The sequence below is a fragment of the Poecile atricapillus genome, chromosome 6 (assembly GCF_030490865.1).
Source record: "Poecile atricapillus isolate bPoeAtr1 chromosome 6, bPoeAtr1.hap1, whole genome shotgun sequence".
NCBI classification, from domain to species: domain Eukaryota; kingdom Metazoa; phylum Chordata; class Aves; order Passeriformes; family Paridae; genus Poecile; species Poecile atricapillus.
Window position 1 is genome coordinate 34,341,590 of NC_081254.1, and position 16,647 is coordinate 34,358,236.

At 37.2% G+C, this 16,647-nt stretch overlaps 1 protein-coding gene across 1 annotated transcript; it reads left to right on the plus strand.

Annotated features, from left to right (window-relative positions):
- Positions 1–1,032: 1,032 nt before the first annotated feature.
- Positions 1,033–15,729, plus strand: LOC131580190 (disintegrin and metalloproteinase domain-containing protein 9-like). Its single transcript, XM_058841112.1, has 22 exons — positions 1,033–1,170; positions 2,803–2,900; positions 3,776–3,852; positions 4,542–4,620; positions 5,307–5,383; positions 6,182–6,389; positions 6,804–6,869; positions 6,950–7,021; positions 7,360–7,532; positions 7,990–8,074; positions 8,940–9,061; positions 9,952–10,123; positions 11,337–11,426; positions 11,658–11,853; positions 11,959–12,064; positions 12,245–12,419; positions 12,844–12,924; positions 13,589–13,694; positions 14,307–14,439; positions 14,852–14,915; positions 15,257–15,309; positions 15,604–15,729. Exons 1-22 carry the CDS (start codon positions 1,101–1,103, stop codon positions 15,680–15,682), a joined length of 2,382 nt encoding a protein of 793 aa, XP_058697095.1. The 5' UTR covers positions 1,033–1,100; the 3' UTR covers positions 15,683–15,729.
- The last annotated feature ends 918 nt before the right edge of the window (positions 15,730–16,647 follow it).

Sequence of the window (16,647 nt, forward strand, 5' to 3'; positions counted from 1 at the left end):
TGTCCTGATAGTGCATGGCACAGGAGAGAGGCTATGAATAAAAGAGGCCATAAATAAAAGATGGGGTTCATTTAATTTTCAGTAGGATCTCACCTTCAGGAGTTGGGGAATGCTGCTCCTGAGGCTGTGGCAGACACACGCCCGGGGAATGAGGGTATCAAGTTCTGCTTCCACCCAGTGCTCAGTGCAGGAATGTTCAGGGTGTTTTCCGTCCTTGACTCTCGGGAAATGGACCTGAACGGGCTCTGACAAATAATGCTGCAAATACAGCCAGCATTCTGCTTTCTGTCACTTAAGGCATTGTTTTATTGGACTTACCAGCAAAGGAAAACTGAATTTTCACTCCTTTAATCAGGGAATTAATTAAAATTAATTAATGTAAATGTTTGAGTGTGTTGTTTCAGTCTCATTTTTGTGTTTCTAAATACACTTGGTACTTCTGAAATGCACTGCAAACTCATCCAGTTTTAGCAGCGTTTATTTTCTGCTTTTGGTGACAACGTGGTTGTGTGGAAGATTACTCTCATCCTTGAAGAACAATGATCTGCACAAAATTACGGACTTTTGGTGAGGATAATTGTGTTTAACATAGAAGGGACTGGGTAGAACCTCTGTTTTGGGGATTTTCTTGTGTTCATATGCACTATATTTTAAAATAAAGATGAAAAAATGGAAGACAAGAAGATGAAATTTCGAAGAATTAATTGATTCACGCTAGTTTTTTATTGAGCTGACAGTAGCCAGGATAAACATCCTAAACACTGTATTTTTCAGTAGCAATATTTTATATTTCTAATCTCATATGATCTCACCGTGGGATGAAAGTCCTTTAGAACAAACCAGTTTAACCCCGACACGGGACACGCTCTTTCTCCAATCAGCATTTAAGAATGTGCTGCTTTTTATTTGCATTAGGCTGTCTGACCAGTTTTCTCGCAAGCCTAGTGGATTAAATTTTACTTCCCATTTCCTCAGCAGAGATGCAGTATTGGAGAGCTTTTTCTGTTGTTTACCTTTGGAGCAGACGGTTCTCGTTCTTCTGGTTCCCTGCAGAGCAGCCAGAGCCAGCTCGGATGCTGGAGTAGTTTCTCTGGGAAGTCATGTTAATGCACAGCCTATTTTTCTTCACTTTTGGACTAATATTTACTGGAAACCCTTTCTGGATAAAAGGTAAGCTTTCTTTTTTTACATATTTAGAAAGTTTCTCCAAGTCTGCTTGGACCCTGATTGTAATGATGCACAGCTCTCCCTGTGCAGCCCTGCTCATTGAGAGAATCTTGGGAAAGATTACAGCTTGAAACTTTTCATAATTGAGTTCTTTGTGGGTTTTTTCCCCACCTGGATGTTGTAGGTATATAAATACATAATTTTCTGTGCAGGACACTGGTTGTGACAACTGCAGTTGCTGTCACTCTCATCAATAGTAGAGACTGTAGAAAAACATTTCTTCTTCATTAATGTGAGTGAAATTCCTACGATTTCATTGTAATTTTTCATTAACTCATCTCAATTTATGATTTGGCTTCGCATTTTAGATTTAACACCTGAAATGTTTCTTAGAAAGTGGTATTTTTATGACATGCATAAAAGATGGTTTCCTGCTTTCAGGTGTCAAAGTCTGAATTGTTAAAAGAGCATCTCCATGGTTAGTTCAACATACACTTGACTCATGGAAGAGAATGGATTTTGTGATTTAGATAAAATTATTGAAGATTAAGAGCAAAATCACAATATCAAGTGCTGATACTCTTTTCAGACTGGTTTGCTAATATCAGCTTCCATATTTTGATTGCAATTGCAGCCTGTACTGTTAAACATATCCTACCTGCACCTAGCTTTTAAAAATCCTGATGCTATCTAACAGGTAGAGATCATCATTACACTGGAGAACCCTCCTCACTTTGAATGGCTGGTTGTGTGACTTTTTTGCAATTATAAATTAATTTCACAGGAATGTGGGAGGCTGAGGGTGACTTTGTGCTGCTACAAATGTGAAGAAATCTCTTTGTTTCTTTATAAAAGAACAATTTAATAAGGAAGGGACCACTTCCATTGTTAAAACTTAGGTTATTGTTGATTCTGTTTAAAAGCAATGGTTGTGTCTCTGTTGATCAAAGCAGTTGATGAGCAGACAAGAAAAAGGTAGATTAATTCAACTTCACACAGTTTTTTAAAAAGTCACTGGAGATTGTTTTTGTCTTTCTAAAACCATTTACCTGAAACCAGATACTTGGCAGGCTTCTTATCTTTAGTTTCCTGCATTAGCATGTTGTTCTGGAGATAATTCTGATATCATGTAAAAGGCTACAAACCTTTTGCAAAGATCTGACTGTTGCTAGAACAAACAAAATGCAAGATTAGGCAATGGCAGGAGGCAGCCTGGTGAGCCACGTTTTCTTCCACACAGGAGGAGGACAAATTGCATCCAGAGGACAACTAAAAGTATTCCTTATTCAGGACAATGGAGAAAGGAGAAGGCCAGTTGCACCAGTTTTCTGTGGTACATCAGGTTAAAAGTGTCAGTCATGGAAGAAAAAGTGACAAAGTCACAAAGTTAATAATCCAGAATATGAGAGAATTAAGATTTTATTTCAATGATTTGGTAGTTTTAATTTGTGTGCTCCAGAAGAGACCCCAGCTTTAATATAAAGTAACTTGTTTTAAAGTCTGTTTGATCATTCCTGAAGTATTTCTCCGTTTCTGGCTGGATCAGAGGAGGCTTTTGTCTATCACCACTGTGGAGGTGCCAACATAATGCCCTATCCTTTCTGATTCTTTACCAATTTCAAACTTTATTTTCAGCTGTCTCCTCTGAACAGAAGTCCAGACTTTCTACATTAGAAATAATCATTCCTCGAAGTCTGACAGGCAGAGAGAAACATCCCCCATTTTCTCATGAGGTTTGTTATTCTATCTAATTTTCTTTTCTTCTGATTGTTGCTATTTTTCAAAACATTATCCTACATTACACACACCTACAGTGGATGGTATATATAGATTTTAGTAATGAAATGTGCCTCACACTCTCTCTTCTGATTCTTAGTGTTTTCAACTAGCTTTAAGTAAATTTTTTCCCACAAACTCTGTGATTGTACTCTGAGTGCCTTCCAAACTTCTAATCCTGTTAATGACCTTGTAAGACAGAAGTGAGAAGGAACTTGAAGAATATTTTCATTTCTTCTGAGTCAGATTAGATGTTGAGCTTGAGCTAACATCCATGCTGTCTGTGTTCTGGTCTGTGCATAATAACCAGAGGATTTCAGCCATGTAGCACCCAAAGGATAAAAATGGTCCCACAGGGGGGCACAGGTTAAAAGATCAGGTAAAAGAGAAAGCTGAGCCTTAATTCTTCAGTTCTGAGGTAACTTACCTTTGTGCCAGATACAGAGTTAATTTACTGAAGTAACTGTTAATGAAACAGCATTAGTCATCTTTGTGCAAACCAATTAGGGGATAAAAGACTGGGAGTCATTCATCTGATTTACACAAGGAGTGTCACAAATATGATGTGGTACTTAGCAAAGAGTGCACTCATGGGCTGTGCCCTCCTGTTTAAATGAAAATATAGATTCATTGAATTTAAACTTTACCTTGGAAAGCGTGTTCAGTTTGCTGCTGAGAGTTTGAAATATGAAAGGAAGAGGGGTAGGAATCTGTGTTTTTTTACTTAAAACATGCACAGTAGTTGGGCCTCTCTTGTCAAGAAAAACGTGGAATTAACAAAACTGAATAGAAAAATCACCTAATTAAGTGACATCTTTTGTTCTGTTTTCAGGAGCATTCAGATGACAATCTTTCTTACTCAGTTAAAACCAGAAATGGAACATACCTCCTAAAACTGAAGAAAAATAAGTATGTGATAGAGTGTTCTAAGGAATTGTCTTGTTTCAGGGGGTTAGTTGCATACAGACAAGCATTTTTATACTGAAAAAATTCAGAAGAAACCATTTAAATGGCAGATTGTAGCAACTACAAAACAACTCTATTAAATAATGTTAAATATAGCGTCTCTGTTATGGTAATACCTTGCAAATAGAAGGCAATAGTTTTTCTAGCTGTGAAGAAATTTATTTTGATTATTTTTTTTATTAACAGTGCAAGATAGAACATTTCAGAAAATCCTTATGGAAAATATGAATTCAGTTCAACATTAGTTTTTTTATAAGCAGGGCAGAGGAGTTTTAGCTGTGTTGAATTTGAAGAAATTTTTCTGTTTCTCTTGTTCCTCACTCCTGAGCCTGTAATAGGCCAGGTCTTTATGCAACTGAGTCTGCTTAGATTCCTCTCTATGGATATTTTAGTTAAAACAAATAACAATAAGTTTCAAAACAACTTATTTCCCAAATAATTTAAAAATATTTTCCAAAATATTTTCCAAATATTTTCCAGCTCATTTTAAAGTATTTTGTTTCATGTGCTTGGATTTTAATAATAATTTAGCATTGAGTGTGCTGCTAACAGAATGTAGCACTTACCAGGACTCTTGACTTATTTCTTGTTTCTAGACCATTAAATGAGCAGTAGTTTATTTTTGTTTCCAGAAAACTTCTCAGTGACGACTTTAAGCTGTACACATATGGGGAAAATGGGAAACTGCAGGCAACACCATCCAAAAATGAGGTATTGTGCATAATAAATAAACTTAGCCTTTGTGTCAGAATTTTCTCTGAAAAACCAAAGAAGCCAAAAAAGAATATATTTGCTGGGAATAAGATTTTTGTGAGTTTTCTCAGTGGAGCATTTCTGTTTAACAGTTACCAGTGATCTAAACATGAGGTGCATGAGGGACTGGGCTGTTTGTGGGATGCAGCACCCCTGTTCCCCAAGGTAGGAAAGGATTTCCCAGGAGTTTATGCCAAGCTTGAATTTGAGCCACCTTTGCATAATATGCAATTTAAGGTGCAATGGTAGCATCAAAGCTGTATAGTTTTAAATCTGGTATCAAACAAGCCTTAGAAATACTTCTAAATTTAATTTCAGCTCTAAACTGCACATGAGCTCAGTGAGACTTAATTGAAAGATCTCAGAGCAGCCTTTGAGTGGACTCTAAGAACAGGATGAGCAATGTAGATTAAAATACTTTTATAAAAGATGGTGATGGGTTAAACTAAAAAGCTGGCTGTACTCATGTCAAGGGATATTCTCCTCCAAGAAGATCAGGATTACTTTCCAAGCAGGGATCTCTGTAAATTTCTAAGAGCCAGCCCTGATGTCATGCAAATAATATGGTTAGTTAGAAAATAAGTTTGCAGTTGAAGGCAACCCCCTTGTTGTGTCACTAATCATGTGGGTTTGTTGCATTTCAGACACACTGTTATTATCATGGCACTGTTGAAGGAATTGCTGACTCCACACTTGCTCTTAGCATATGTGATGGCCTTAGGTATTTCCTCTTCCTATTTTTTTTTATATATTTCACCTTTTGATGAAGCTGAAACTCATTATAGGTTTTATAGTTTCCCTCAACTCCTGCTTTTTTCCCCCTTTCCAAAATTATTTCACAGAAAGAAAAGATATGAGAAAAATATGAGAGAAACTAATAAATACAGGCAGAATCTTGGCTTCTTGTACTTGATGTGAATGTTGTGACCAGAGACACTTTTGTAGAAATAAAATCTTACCTTGATGAAGCTTTTGTTGAACTTAAAACACTCCTGCAACAACTTTGTCTTATGAATGGACACATTTCAAAAGACAAACCATTTCCATGAAAAGAATTTTGTCCAAATTGGAACCGATATTTTGTGTTTCAAATACAGTAAAATTACAAATGGGATAAAATTCACCCATCTACCTTCTTTCAGGTGAAGTTTCACAGAGAGATGTCACTAACAGTAAATCAGGACATATCCTGGCAGTCCTTTAAATGAATAGAGATAAGGGCTGAAAGGGACCCTTTGCATCAGCTCTGTACCCACAATCCAGACTCATTTACTAACAATTTGGCTTCATTTTCTGTTTTTACTTTCTTGTCTAAATTCAGTAAATCCACACTTGTTGAGTATTTAAAATAAATTCTGGTTTGTCTTTTATTGGGCACTTGAACTTACCCCTGTATTAATATAATATAAAATAATTTATTTCAACATAGTGTCTAAGCATCCAGCTGTTATTCATTCATCTAGTCATAACCACGAGGGAAAAATGATGAAATAATGTTTAATTCTATTATGATTGTTAGGGGAATTCTCTACATTGGAGGCAGATGGTACGGAATGGAGCCCCTCAACACATCCAGCACATTTGAACATGTTCTTTATGAACTGGAAGATGTGCAGGGTATCCCCTTCCACTGTGGGGTGCTGAATGGCAGCCTGGAGCATGAGAAGCAGTCTGTGAAATACACATTTTCATCAAACAGCTCCTCCAGCAGGGACAGCCTCCTGAGGGTAAATACATTTCTGTTTCTCCCTTGAGCTGCAGTCCAAGGCATCTGCAGGGCTCCTGCTCTGGCTGCAGCTGGGATTGACCTGGCAGGACATTTCCTTGTGGCCTTCATTTTCTGGACACCAAGCTGGTGGGAGCCCTGCTGAGGAAATCCTGGAACAGAAGATCAGCACAATGGGGATCTCACGTAGCTTGAAGCAGCCCTGTAGTGGAAGAGCAGAGGCTGCTCAGGACAGCCGTGGGTAGCACATGAAATGCTCAAGCTGCCATTCAGCTCGTGCATCCCAGTGTCTGACCCGCTGTGAATTACTGGCACAGAGAAGTTTCTGTGGTAATCTAACACAAATTGAGGCCACATTACAAAATGCAACATTGCAAACTCGTTATCTTAACTTCCTGTGCTTTCTCATTTGCAGGAGAAGCGAGCTGTCCTGCCCCAGAAAAGTTATGTAGAATTATTTGTGGTTGTGGATCACAACAGGGTAATTGTATCATCCAATACTAAATACATTTTATTGTTTTGCTAATTTTTATCCTCTGACATTGTTATGGTATTTTACAGTTTTTGATGAAGAATTCTGATCCTGCTGCAGTGCAAAAGGAAACAGTGGAGCTGATTAATTATGTTGATGGGGTAGGTCAGATAAATTGCCTGGATTCAGTAGTTTCTATTTATTCATAGTGTTCAGAAGAGCAGCTTTCTTTCCAAAATATATGCTTAGGTACTTTCATAAAGTAGATTGTTTTCAGTTATACTTCATTTTATATTCTAAATATTTTTCTTCAGTTTACAATTTATAAATATTTCATATTTCATTTATAATTACAAATATCATGTATTGAGTTTCGAAGAAACTGCAATTATGACTTGATCACTATGTTCAGCTTATTGTTTACTCAATAGTAATGAAGTCATTTTTCAGAATTCCATCAGAACAGTTGAGGGACATTAATTATAATTTTTTTTTTCAGATGTATAGAGCATTAAACATCCAGATTGTTTTGGTTGGATTAGAGATTTGGACAGATGCCAACCACATATCTGTAATGGATGGTTCAGCTGGAGATGTGCTGAGTAGATTTGTTTCTTGGAGACAGAAAGATCTTCTGAAGCGCTCAAGAAATGACGTTGGTCACCTCATAATGTAAGTTTGCATTCAGTGGGAAAACCACCCATGCTGCCAGTGTTAATGTATATGAGTTGGGGCTTGTATATTAATTAAAATATACCTAGAGTAAAATTCTCTGCACTTCCAAAATAGTTTAACCTGGAAAAATGACAAGAAACTGTAATGGATTCTTAAGAGTTCATCAACTCCAGGGACAGGGTGACCTCCAGAGGTCCCTTCCCACCTTAGCCATTCTGTAATTGAGTGCACTGACACAGCAGATTTAGGTGATTGATCATTATTTTCAAGCTCTTATTCAGATATTCATTATTAATTAGAATGAAACCCTGCTGTGGTGATAAATTCCTTCTTGACTTCAGGAAGACCAAATTTTGCCTTGCAATATTTCTTTCCAACTCATCAGTGTCTTTTATTAGAAATCACGAACTTTCAACCCATCTTTACCACCACCTCCAAACTGTTTTTGTTGCAGAGGGAGAAACTCTTTCAGTGGATCCATTGGAATGGCTTTTGTGGGTACTGTGTGCTCACATGTCCAGGGAGGGTCAATCAGCACTGTAAGTACATCAAAATTTGGGTGTGGAAGAAATTGGTCCTTCACCTACTTCGTCAAATCACCCTGGTTTTGGAATTGGCTAATTTCATTCATGGGGTTTCTTTTGTAAGGACTTGGGTATATTTTACACCTTTTTATTTTTAAGTACTTCCCAATTTCTTTGTCAAATTCTGGCCCACTTTGCTCATTTAATCTTCAGTGAATACTTTTGGCTATTTTTTTTGATTCATCAAACTCAATATTGCATAATCTAATCCTTATACCATTAAAGTTCCTAACCACAGAGGTTTTGGGACGGGAATGCAGCTACAAAATAATAGTGGGTTTTTTTACTCTTTAAATAAATACAAAGTGAACATAATGCACTGTAGTCTCAAGTGTCTAGAATTCCTCACAATAGGGCTGTAAACAGGCAAAAATTTTTAAATAATTAGTACAAAACTATTTTTTCCTCCACCTTTGAGGCAGAACCAGTAATTCCAGAGGTTCCTGTCCTTAAAGTATGGATGCCACAACATTGTGGGTAATCTCAGAAGCAGATTCTGTTCTTTCACAGTACATTTGTTGTTGAAGACTCCTTTGAAATCAGTGTCTAATGGTGTTAGAGTAGAATAGAATCACACAGAATAAAACCTGCAGGGGTGATCCAGAGCAGCTGCCAATTTATTATCCAGAACATGATCCACAGGGAAGGAGTGGCAGAGTCTGGCCCTACCTGAAAGTAAAGTGACAAATTGTCAGTCCTTGCTGCTTTCACCTTACAATATAATTTGGTGTTCTGCCTTCCCAGTCCTGAGAGCTTTGTGGTGAGAGTAAATCAGTATTTTCATTAGTTTCACTTTTTTGAACTTGATTCTCTTTATTAGCTGAATCATAACAACATGTTACGTCACGCCACAGTAGTTGCACATGAACTGGGGCACAATCTTGGGATGAAACATGATGATAAGAGGTGTCCTGCATCCTATATCATGCACAGCACAGATAAGTACGATTTCCAGTTAATTTACTTTAATCATTTATTTGTTTGCAGTCACTATGCCTTGCAAGCTGTGAAACTCCTGTGAATCTAGGAGAACTTTAGTGGATGGGAAGTTGTTTGAAAAATGTAATCACAGATGTGGATTCACTGACTTAGGATTTGACATAATTTTAATTTATGTGAAATTTAATCTGCTTTCTGACCCAATCTTTCTTTATTTGTAACATCCCTAATAAGTCCTATTTGGACTTAATTATTTTTTTTTAATAATAGTGTGTTGCTGAGTTTTTTTCACCCTCTTGAGAATGCTTTACATTTGGGTTTGTGCAAATATGCAACAAATTGTTTAACAGTTAATTAAAAAAACCACCCAACTTATTGGTTTATATTTCCTTCAGTTCATTTTTTCTTTGGCTTCCCCTTAAGAGAAAAAGATCATAATATTTTATTTACCCTCAGCTGTATTAATAAATCAGGGTAACTGAACACTGGACAAAACCACTCTAGGAAGGTGCATTCCTCATTTCTTAGGAACTCCAAGTTAAGATGAATGATTTCCTGAGAATATTTTTTAATCAAACATTTTGAGACTCAGTATAGAATTTCTAATGCCCATTTCATACAGGACACCAGAATAGATAATCTGATGGTCTGTGGCTTCTAAAAGCATTCCAATTATAATAGGAATTATTTAATTAATAATATATTACTACTATAGTATATTAAACTTCTAGTACTTCATTTTAATGCAAAGTAAAATAAAAATTAACTGTTTCATGCTCTCCTAACATTATGAAATACAATATTTATTATGGAACAACAATATTTTAAGAGATGGAGTTGTATGTTCTCCTCTAAGCAAAATATTTATAATAATAAAATATTATCCTTTCCAGTGGATCCAGGAATTTCAGCACCTGTAGCGCTGATGATTTTGAGGCCTTTATTCTGAATGGAGGAGGAAACTGCCTTAGAAATCCTCCCAAAACGAGTAATGTGTACAAAGAACCTGTCTGTGGTAATAATGTGGTCGATAACAATGAAGAATGTGACTGTGGCAAACCACAGGTAATGCATGAAACTGAGCTGGATACTTGTTGAATATTATATTATATTATATTATATTATATTATATTATATTATATTATATTATATTATATTATATTATATTATATTATATTATATTATATTATATTATATTATATTATATTATATTATATTATATTATATTATATTATATTATATCATTATTATATTTTATCATTATTCTAATGATATAATGGCCTAAATGCATTATTATCTGAGGAGTTTTCCTTGTAATTTTGCATTTTTGCAAGAATTATCAAAATAAATTTTAGTAGAAGTTTAAAATCATGCTTTGATTTTGATGTGGACTCAGTTAAGGGCTATTGGACTTCACAGAACATTGAGGCACTGCTGAGAAAGAAGTGAAATTCAGAGCAGAGTGTGTGGGAACACCACTGGGTTTTGTGCTGGTTTTAGCATTGTGGATATTTCTGTTCCATGACAGAGACTGTACAGGTTTTTTAACTGTAACCCTTAAACTTTGCCTATACAAAATGACTTTTAAGAGTCACATTTGCACTGTCAAAATGTTCCTCCAATAATAGGATGGACAGAAGGTAATTCTCATTCTTCAGAAGGTAAAAGTGTCTCAAAAAAAGCATCAGCAAATCAAAATGCTGCCAGCAAATCCTGGTTCTGTTGGCATCCCTGTGCCACAACCCATCAAAACAGGTGTTTTCTGCTGACTTGTACAAATAAAACACAGCAACAGGGTCTGCTGGTTCTTTTTACATCAGGAAAATGTGAGAATCTGACACATACAGTTATTTAACGTTTGGCTTGTTCATCCACGTGGACTGATGAGGACTTTCCTGGCTAGGAATAAATAAAAATAAATAAATAGTTATAAAGATTAAATAATAATATATTAAATATATAATATAATATAATATATTATATATTATATATTATATATTATATATTATATATTATATATTATATATTATATATTATATATTATATATTGTGTATTCTATTGAATAATAATTGTTATATATTATATTATTATATATTATTATTAATATATAAATATATAAAGATGTATAAATACATAAAATATATATAACTGTGGAGGTTGTGTGGTGCCAAACTACCACAATAATATATATATTTATATATATATATATATATAATTTTTATATAGAAATAAATAAATACATAAATAAATAAAGGTGTCCCCTTTCAATGTTCTCAGGAATGTTCCAACCCCTGCTGTGATGCTGCAACCTGCAAGCTCACACCTGGCTCACAATGTGCCCAAGGACTGTGCTGCAAAAACTGCAAGGTAGGCAGTGCTTTATTAAATTAAATTGCTACTATTCACTGAGATTTTTAATGTTTGAAAAGAGCCATCCTGCTCCTCTTGACATATTTTCCAATGACATTCACTGGTAAGAGAGTATGTAAGAAGAGAATTTGTCTTCCTTAAAATCACTGAAGGTTCCCAGCTGTCTTTGTTTCACTCTAGCCTTTCCTCTGTTGCAATATTAAAAGTGTTCTCCCTCTCTGGTGCTAGTTCAGAGTGGCAGGAGCAGAGTGCAGAGCAAAACAAGATGTCTGTGATCTCCCTGAGTACTGCAATGGAAGCACTGCCTACTGCCCAGATGATGTTTACATCATGAATGGTCACCCATGCAGCAACAGCAAGGCTTATTGCTACTACGGGGTGTGCCAGAGCTTTGATTCACAGTGTGAATCTATCTATGGGAAAGGTATGGTTAACATTTAATTTGTAGGCTCATGATACACATTTCCAATTTTTCTTCCTGGTATTTTTCTCAGACACCTTACTGAGATTCAGTATTTTTTTTGTACAGGGGCACGAAAAGCACCTGATATATGCTTTGAAAAAGCAAATATTAAAGGAGATAGGTTTGGAAACTGTGGAATGAAAGGTGGAGTGTACAAGAAATGCCCTGTCCAGTAAGTCACCACCAAATCAAAGCTAACCCTAAAATCTTCAATGTAAAAATATATATGTTACAAAGCCTTAAAGTGAGAGATTTAAAAGAATATTTTTTTTTAAAATGCAAGCTAAAAAGCTGGAATGGATTTGCACTGATGCTGTTCACCTTGTCTCTGAGTGTCCTTCATTCCATACAGGCACAGTCTGTGTGGGAAGCTCCAGTGCACATCTGTCAGCCTTCAAAACCTTCCAGCCTGGAGTGTTGTCAATAACGCATCTGGGGTTTTATGCTGGTCCTCTGACTTTGACTTAGGATCAGATATCCCTGATCCTGCTCAAGTCCATGATGGGACAGCCTGTGGAGAGAACAAGGTAAGAGGAATCACAGCAGCATGGCAGAATATATTCCAGGTGGAAAGTTCTGAACTTCCAAAAACATTACCTGGCTCTTTTGTTCATATTCCATAACACAATAAAAATCTTTGGATTTAAGGTATTTTTCAATACATACAAACAATTAATTAGCTCTTCAAAAGTTGGGCTGCTACATTTTCAGTCATCCAAATTACTCCATCAAAGTGCATCCACAGAGTTAAGCAAACCTTAGACAAATAAAGTTATAAAATTCTGGCATTCTGAATGTTTTATCAGTCCTTTTTCTTAACATGTAAGTGAAAGCTGCAGACTTGTAAACATATACACTAATATTTACACTTATTGTATTTACACTTATATTTATAAAAGGATGGGATTTTTTAAAGTTTTGTGTTTTCAAGACACTAATTACTTGTTCCAGGCCTGTGTAGGTTTTGAGTGTGTTGATGCAAGATATCTGGGCTACAGCTGTGATGTAAAGCAGAAGTGTAATAATAATGGGGTGAGTAGATGGTGCTTTGTGCTCTCTTTCTGGACAGTGCAAATTCCCTGGATTTAAGCAGTAACCAAGCAGGTGGCTTTGCTTTTTCCTGATCTGTATTAAAAGTTAAATTCACTTATTTTACCTGTTGCCAGAACACTGCAAACCCCTTAGCACTAACACTGAGAGGTATTTTGTCTGAATTTCCCAAAGGAATTTTTTTAATATTACTGAGCTGGTGAATTGTAAAAGGAAAATATTCCTTTGAGGATGACAGTCTGGTAATTCCTGATTTATGTATGTCTCTCTGAAAAATCAAAACAGAGTCCAAAGGTTGTAAAACTAAGAAGGTTTCTGGACTGGGATTTATTGCAGGCAAATAACACAAATATTAACATAGAGAGAATTACCACAGAGCACCAGAATCCCTCAGTGCTTTGGGGTTTTATGGAGAGTCAAAGCTTATTCCCAGTTAATATTTAATGTATTTCTATGCATTACTATGCAGTATTTCTTGTTTCCACATGCAATTCCATGCCTGGAACCCCAAATCCATACCAAAGGTTTGTGTGGCCACTCTCAGGGAGGTGTTGTTTGACTAATCCCTGTGTTTGAGCTGTAGGGGTGTGACAACAATGGGAACTGTTCCTGCCTGACTCATGACTCCCTCTTGTTTGGGCTGTAGGTGTGTAACAACAACGGGAATTGCCACTGCAATCCGGGATGGGCCCCTCCATTCTGCAACCAGTCTGGCTACGGTGGCAGTGTTGACAGTGGCCCAGCTCACACAGGTAGGACACTGAAACTCTCAATCTGCCCCAGGGACTGAGAAAATACTAAGAACAGCTTCTTTTAACTGTTTTTCTATTGCCTGAGACACAAATCACGGACTTGAACAAAAATTATTATTTGATATTGAAGTAGCTTTTGCTGGCCTTTACACACAAAATCTTTATGTCTAAGAGATTGTCTAAGATTTGTCTAAGTTCATAACCCGTAGCTTTCTGAGGAAAATCTGTGTTACTTTCTGTGGAACTTTATTGAATTTTACTAAATTTGTACTTTGGGAAAGGGAAAACGTGTTTTGTATTTATTAAAAGTTTAGGAAGGTGAAGCAAACATGCAGAGCAGTTGTGGTAAGCAAATACAAAATGAGTTTGTCTGCTTTAGAATTATTGAAAAAAATTATGGAAAAGGAAAAATGTTGTGTATACACAGGGTGAGTAAGGCAGAGAGAACTTGTAATACCATAAGGCCAAATCCTACTTTTGTGATTGTAACATGTCATAAAGTTCAGTGAAGTTATTAATTTGATTCTACAACAATTTGAAGGCTGTACTTTTTAAAACAAAAAAAAAATCTTTAATGTTTTAAATTCCATTATTCCAATTCTTTTTCCCTAGATACATCACTTCGGGATGGGCTCCTGATTTTCTTCTTCCTTGTGCTGCCTGTAGCCATCCTCACTGCAGTAGCAGTGTTTAAGCGTGATGCAATAAGGAGAAAACTTTGCAGGAAAAGCAGAGGACAGCACAGGTATTTCCCTTCTTACAGGTGCCATTCCAACATGAGAGTGTGCTCCACGTCAGTGCAGCGAAGCATGTGGATGCTTTATCTACACAAAAAATTCCACACCTCCTAAAATATCAGACTGCCCTGCTAAAAGCAGGGCTGGGGAGTTTAACAGCTCCATCCCCTGCTGCTTGGAAGTGCAATCCAGACATTCCAGTTGTCTGTTCTCAAGCATTTTCTCCCAAATCCATTGCACTTTCCTAATTTTTGTTGATAACTGTATTGTATGGATGCAGGGGCAGAGCATATTGAAATTGCTTCTCAAGTCCAGAACAGGATGGACTCAAAGCAGAATCCAGACCTCTGAGCTGTAGCTTTGTCCTTGGAAAATGCTGCATCCCTGAAGGATTTCCTGATGATGTGCTTTCTGTTTCAGGAATAACAGTGGGCAGGAACCAAAGCAAGGAAACAGAGCAAGTCATGAAACGGGAAATAATCAGGTAAAATGGATGCAGACTTGGATTATTTCATGTTGGGTAATCCAAACTGCACAGTGCTTTTCCTCCAACACAGTCAGTCCATCGTGATTTTGTGACTTTTTGATACATTGAAACCACCTGTATTATTTCTTAGGCCAAACACTGGAGATGCTGCTTAGCCAGGCTGTGGGTCTAGTTCTGATAAAACTGAATAAAAAATATCAAAACAAAATGTTGCAAGAGAATATGAAGAAAGTCCCAGCAAATGAGAACTAGTTCTAAAATGATGTTAGCTTAATACTGAAGAATTATCTACACTTTGTGTTTTCTGCTAACCTGATTTTCTGCGATGTTTTTTCCAGCCTGCCTCATCGAGTCGCAATATTTTTACCATATTGCATTTTCCTGGTACAAGGTTTGTAGTATTTAAAACCTTCTTCACTTCATCTTTCCCACGTTTATGTTGCTGTAAGTGAAGTTATTGATGTCTTGTGTCCTGCTTAAGGGGATTTTTCATGCAGCATCATGAGCTGTAATAGATTAAAGGCTTGAAGGAAAAATGTTGGCATAAACACAGGTAAATGAAGCAAGGGAGAGGAAGTTAGGTGTAAATGCTGGAAACTGTTTAGAAATGGCAAAGAACCAGTTTAGGAATGTCAGGTGTCTCAAGCCATGAAACATTAAACATAATGTGTTCTCCACCCTTCAGGCAGCCAGTCCAAACCCAGCTTCCTGCAGCTTCCTCAGGACCTCAACGACCCCCAGTCCCACCTAGACCAGTTGTCTGAAATGTTTCTTGGGAACCCTCAATCAATTCTGACAAGTAACTGGCCTGAAAAACAAATTAAAGGATTTCAATGCTCCAGTGCTGTCCTTGTGCAGCCAAAATACCTTTGGAAAGCACGTCCCTTCTGGAAGGACTGGGTGCCAAGAGGCACTGAACACAGATTTGGTGATACCCCAATGTTTTTCTCCTTGCTGCTGGCTGTGTTTGTGCCTCCTCTACCTCATTTCTTGGTTTTATAAATCAGAACCTGAAGTTCAACTTGCACAGGATTGAACCTGTGAGTGTCAGAGAACAAGACTCGTCCATGCTGCTGCCTCACGCTCAGGCCACAGGGAAGTGAATTCAGTTATCCACAGACAATTCAAAGATGGGAGATCTGCAGTTTTCCTCCTGGGCTGTCCTCTCCTCAGGATGCTGCCAGGAACTCCGAGGGCCTGCAGAGCCAGGTCTGGGGACAGTCCCTGGGCCCTGCTCTGACACCTGCCTGCCATCAGCCCTACCAAAGCTGGGCCCCAGAGCCCACCTCTCACACCCCACCAGCCGTGTCAACTTCCATTTCAGGTAGTTTATAAAAGTAACCTCAACTGGGGACACCAGAAACTCTGTAGGTCATGTCCCTGAGTCTGAAAGAACCCTGTTGTTACAGAAAATACGGGCTTTTGGGAAATACCTCTGCAGCTCCACAGTGGTTCAGTGTTTACTGGGTTTTGCAGCTTGGCATTTTTCCTAGCAATTGATTCTACTACAAAAGCAACAGATAAACTTTTGTCATTCTAAATGGGACAGTTAGAAACCAGCACTGCTTTAAAAGATGTATGGAGTGACACAGTTTGTCCAAATAGGCCTCCATCAAATGTCTCGGTGTAGGAGATGGATCCAGGAAATCCAAGGAAGAGTCTCCAGCAGGACGGAGAAGCAGCTGCAGTGCAGAGACCAACTCTGCCAGGAACAGAGCTGTGGATATGG

Coding starts and splice junctions, on each gene's coding strand:
- LOC131580190 (XM_058841112.1), top strand. CDS start 1,101: ATGTTAATGCACAGCCTATTTTTCTTCACTTTTGGACTAATATTTACT. Junction 11,427..11,657: donor TGTGCTGCAAAAACTGCAAG/GTAGGCAGTGCT, acceptor CTCTGGTGCTAG/TTCAGAGTGGCAGGAGCAGA. Junction 12,420..12,843: donor CAGCCTGTGGAGAGAACAAG/GTAAGAGGAATC, acceptor TACTTGTTCCAG/GCCTGTGTAGGTTTTGAGTG.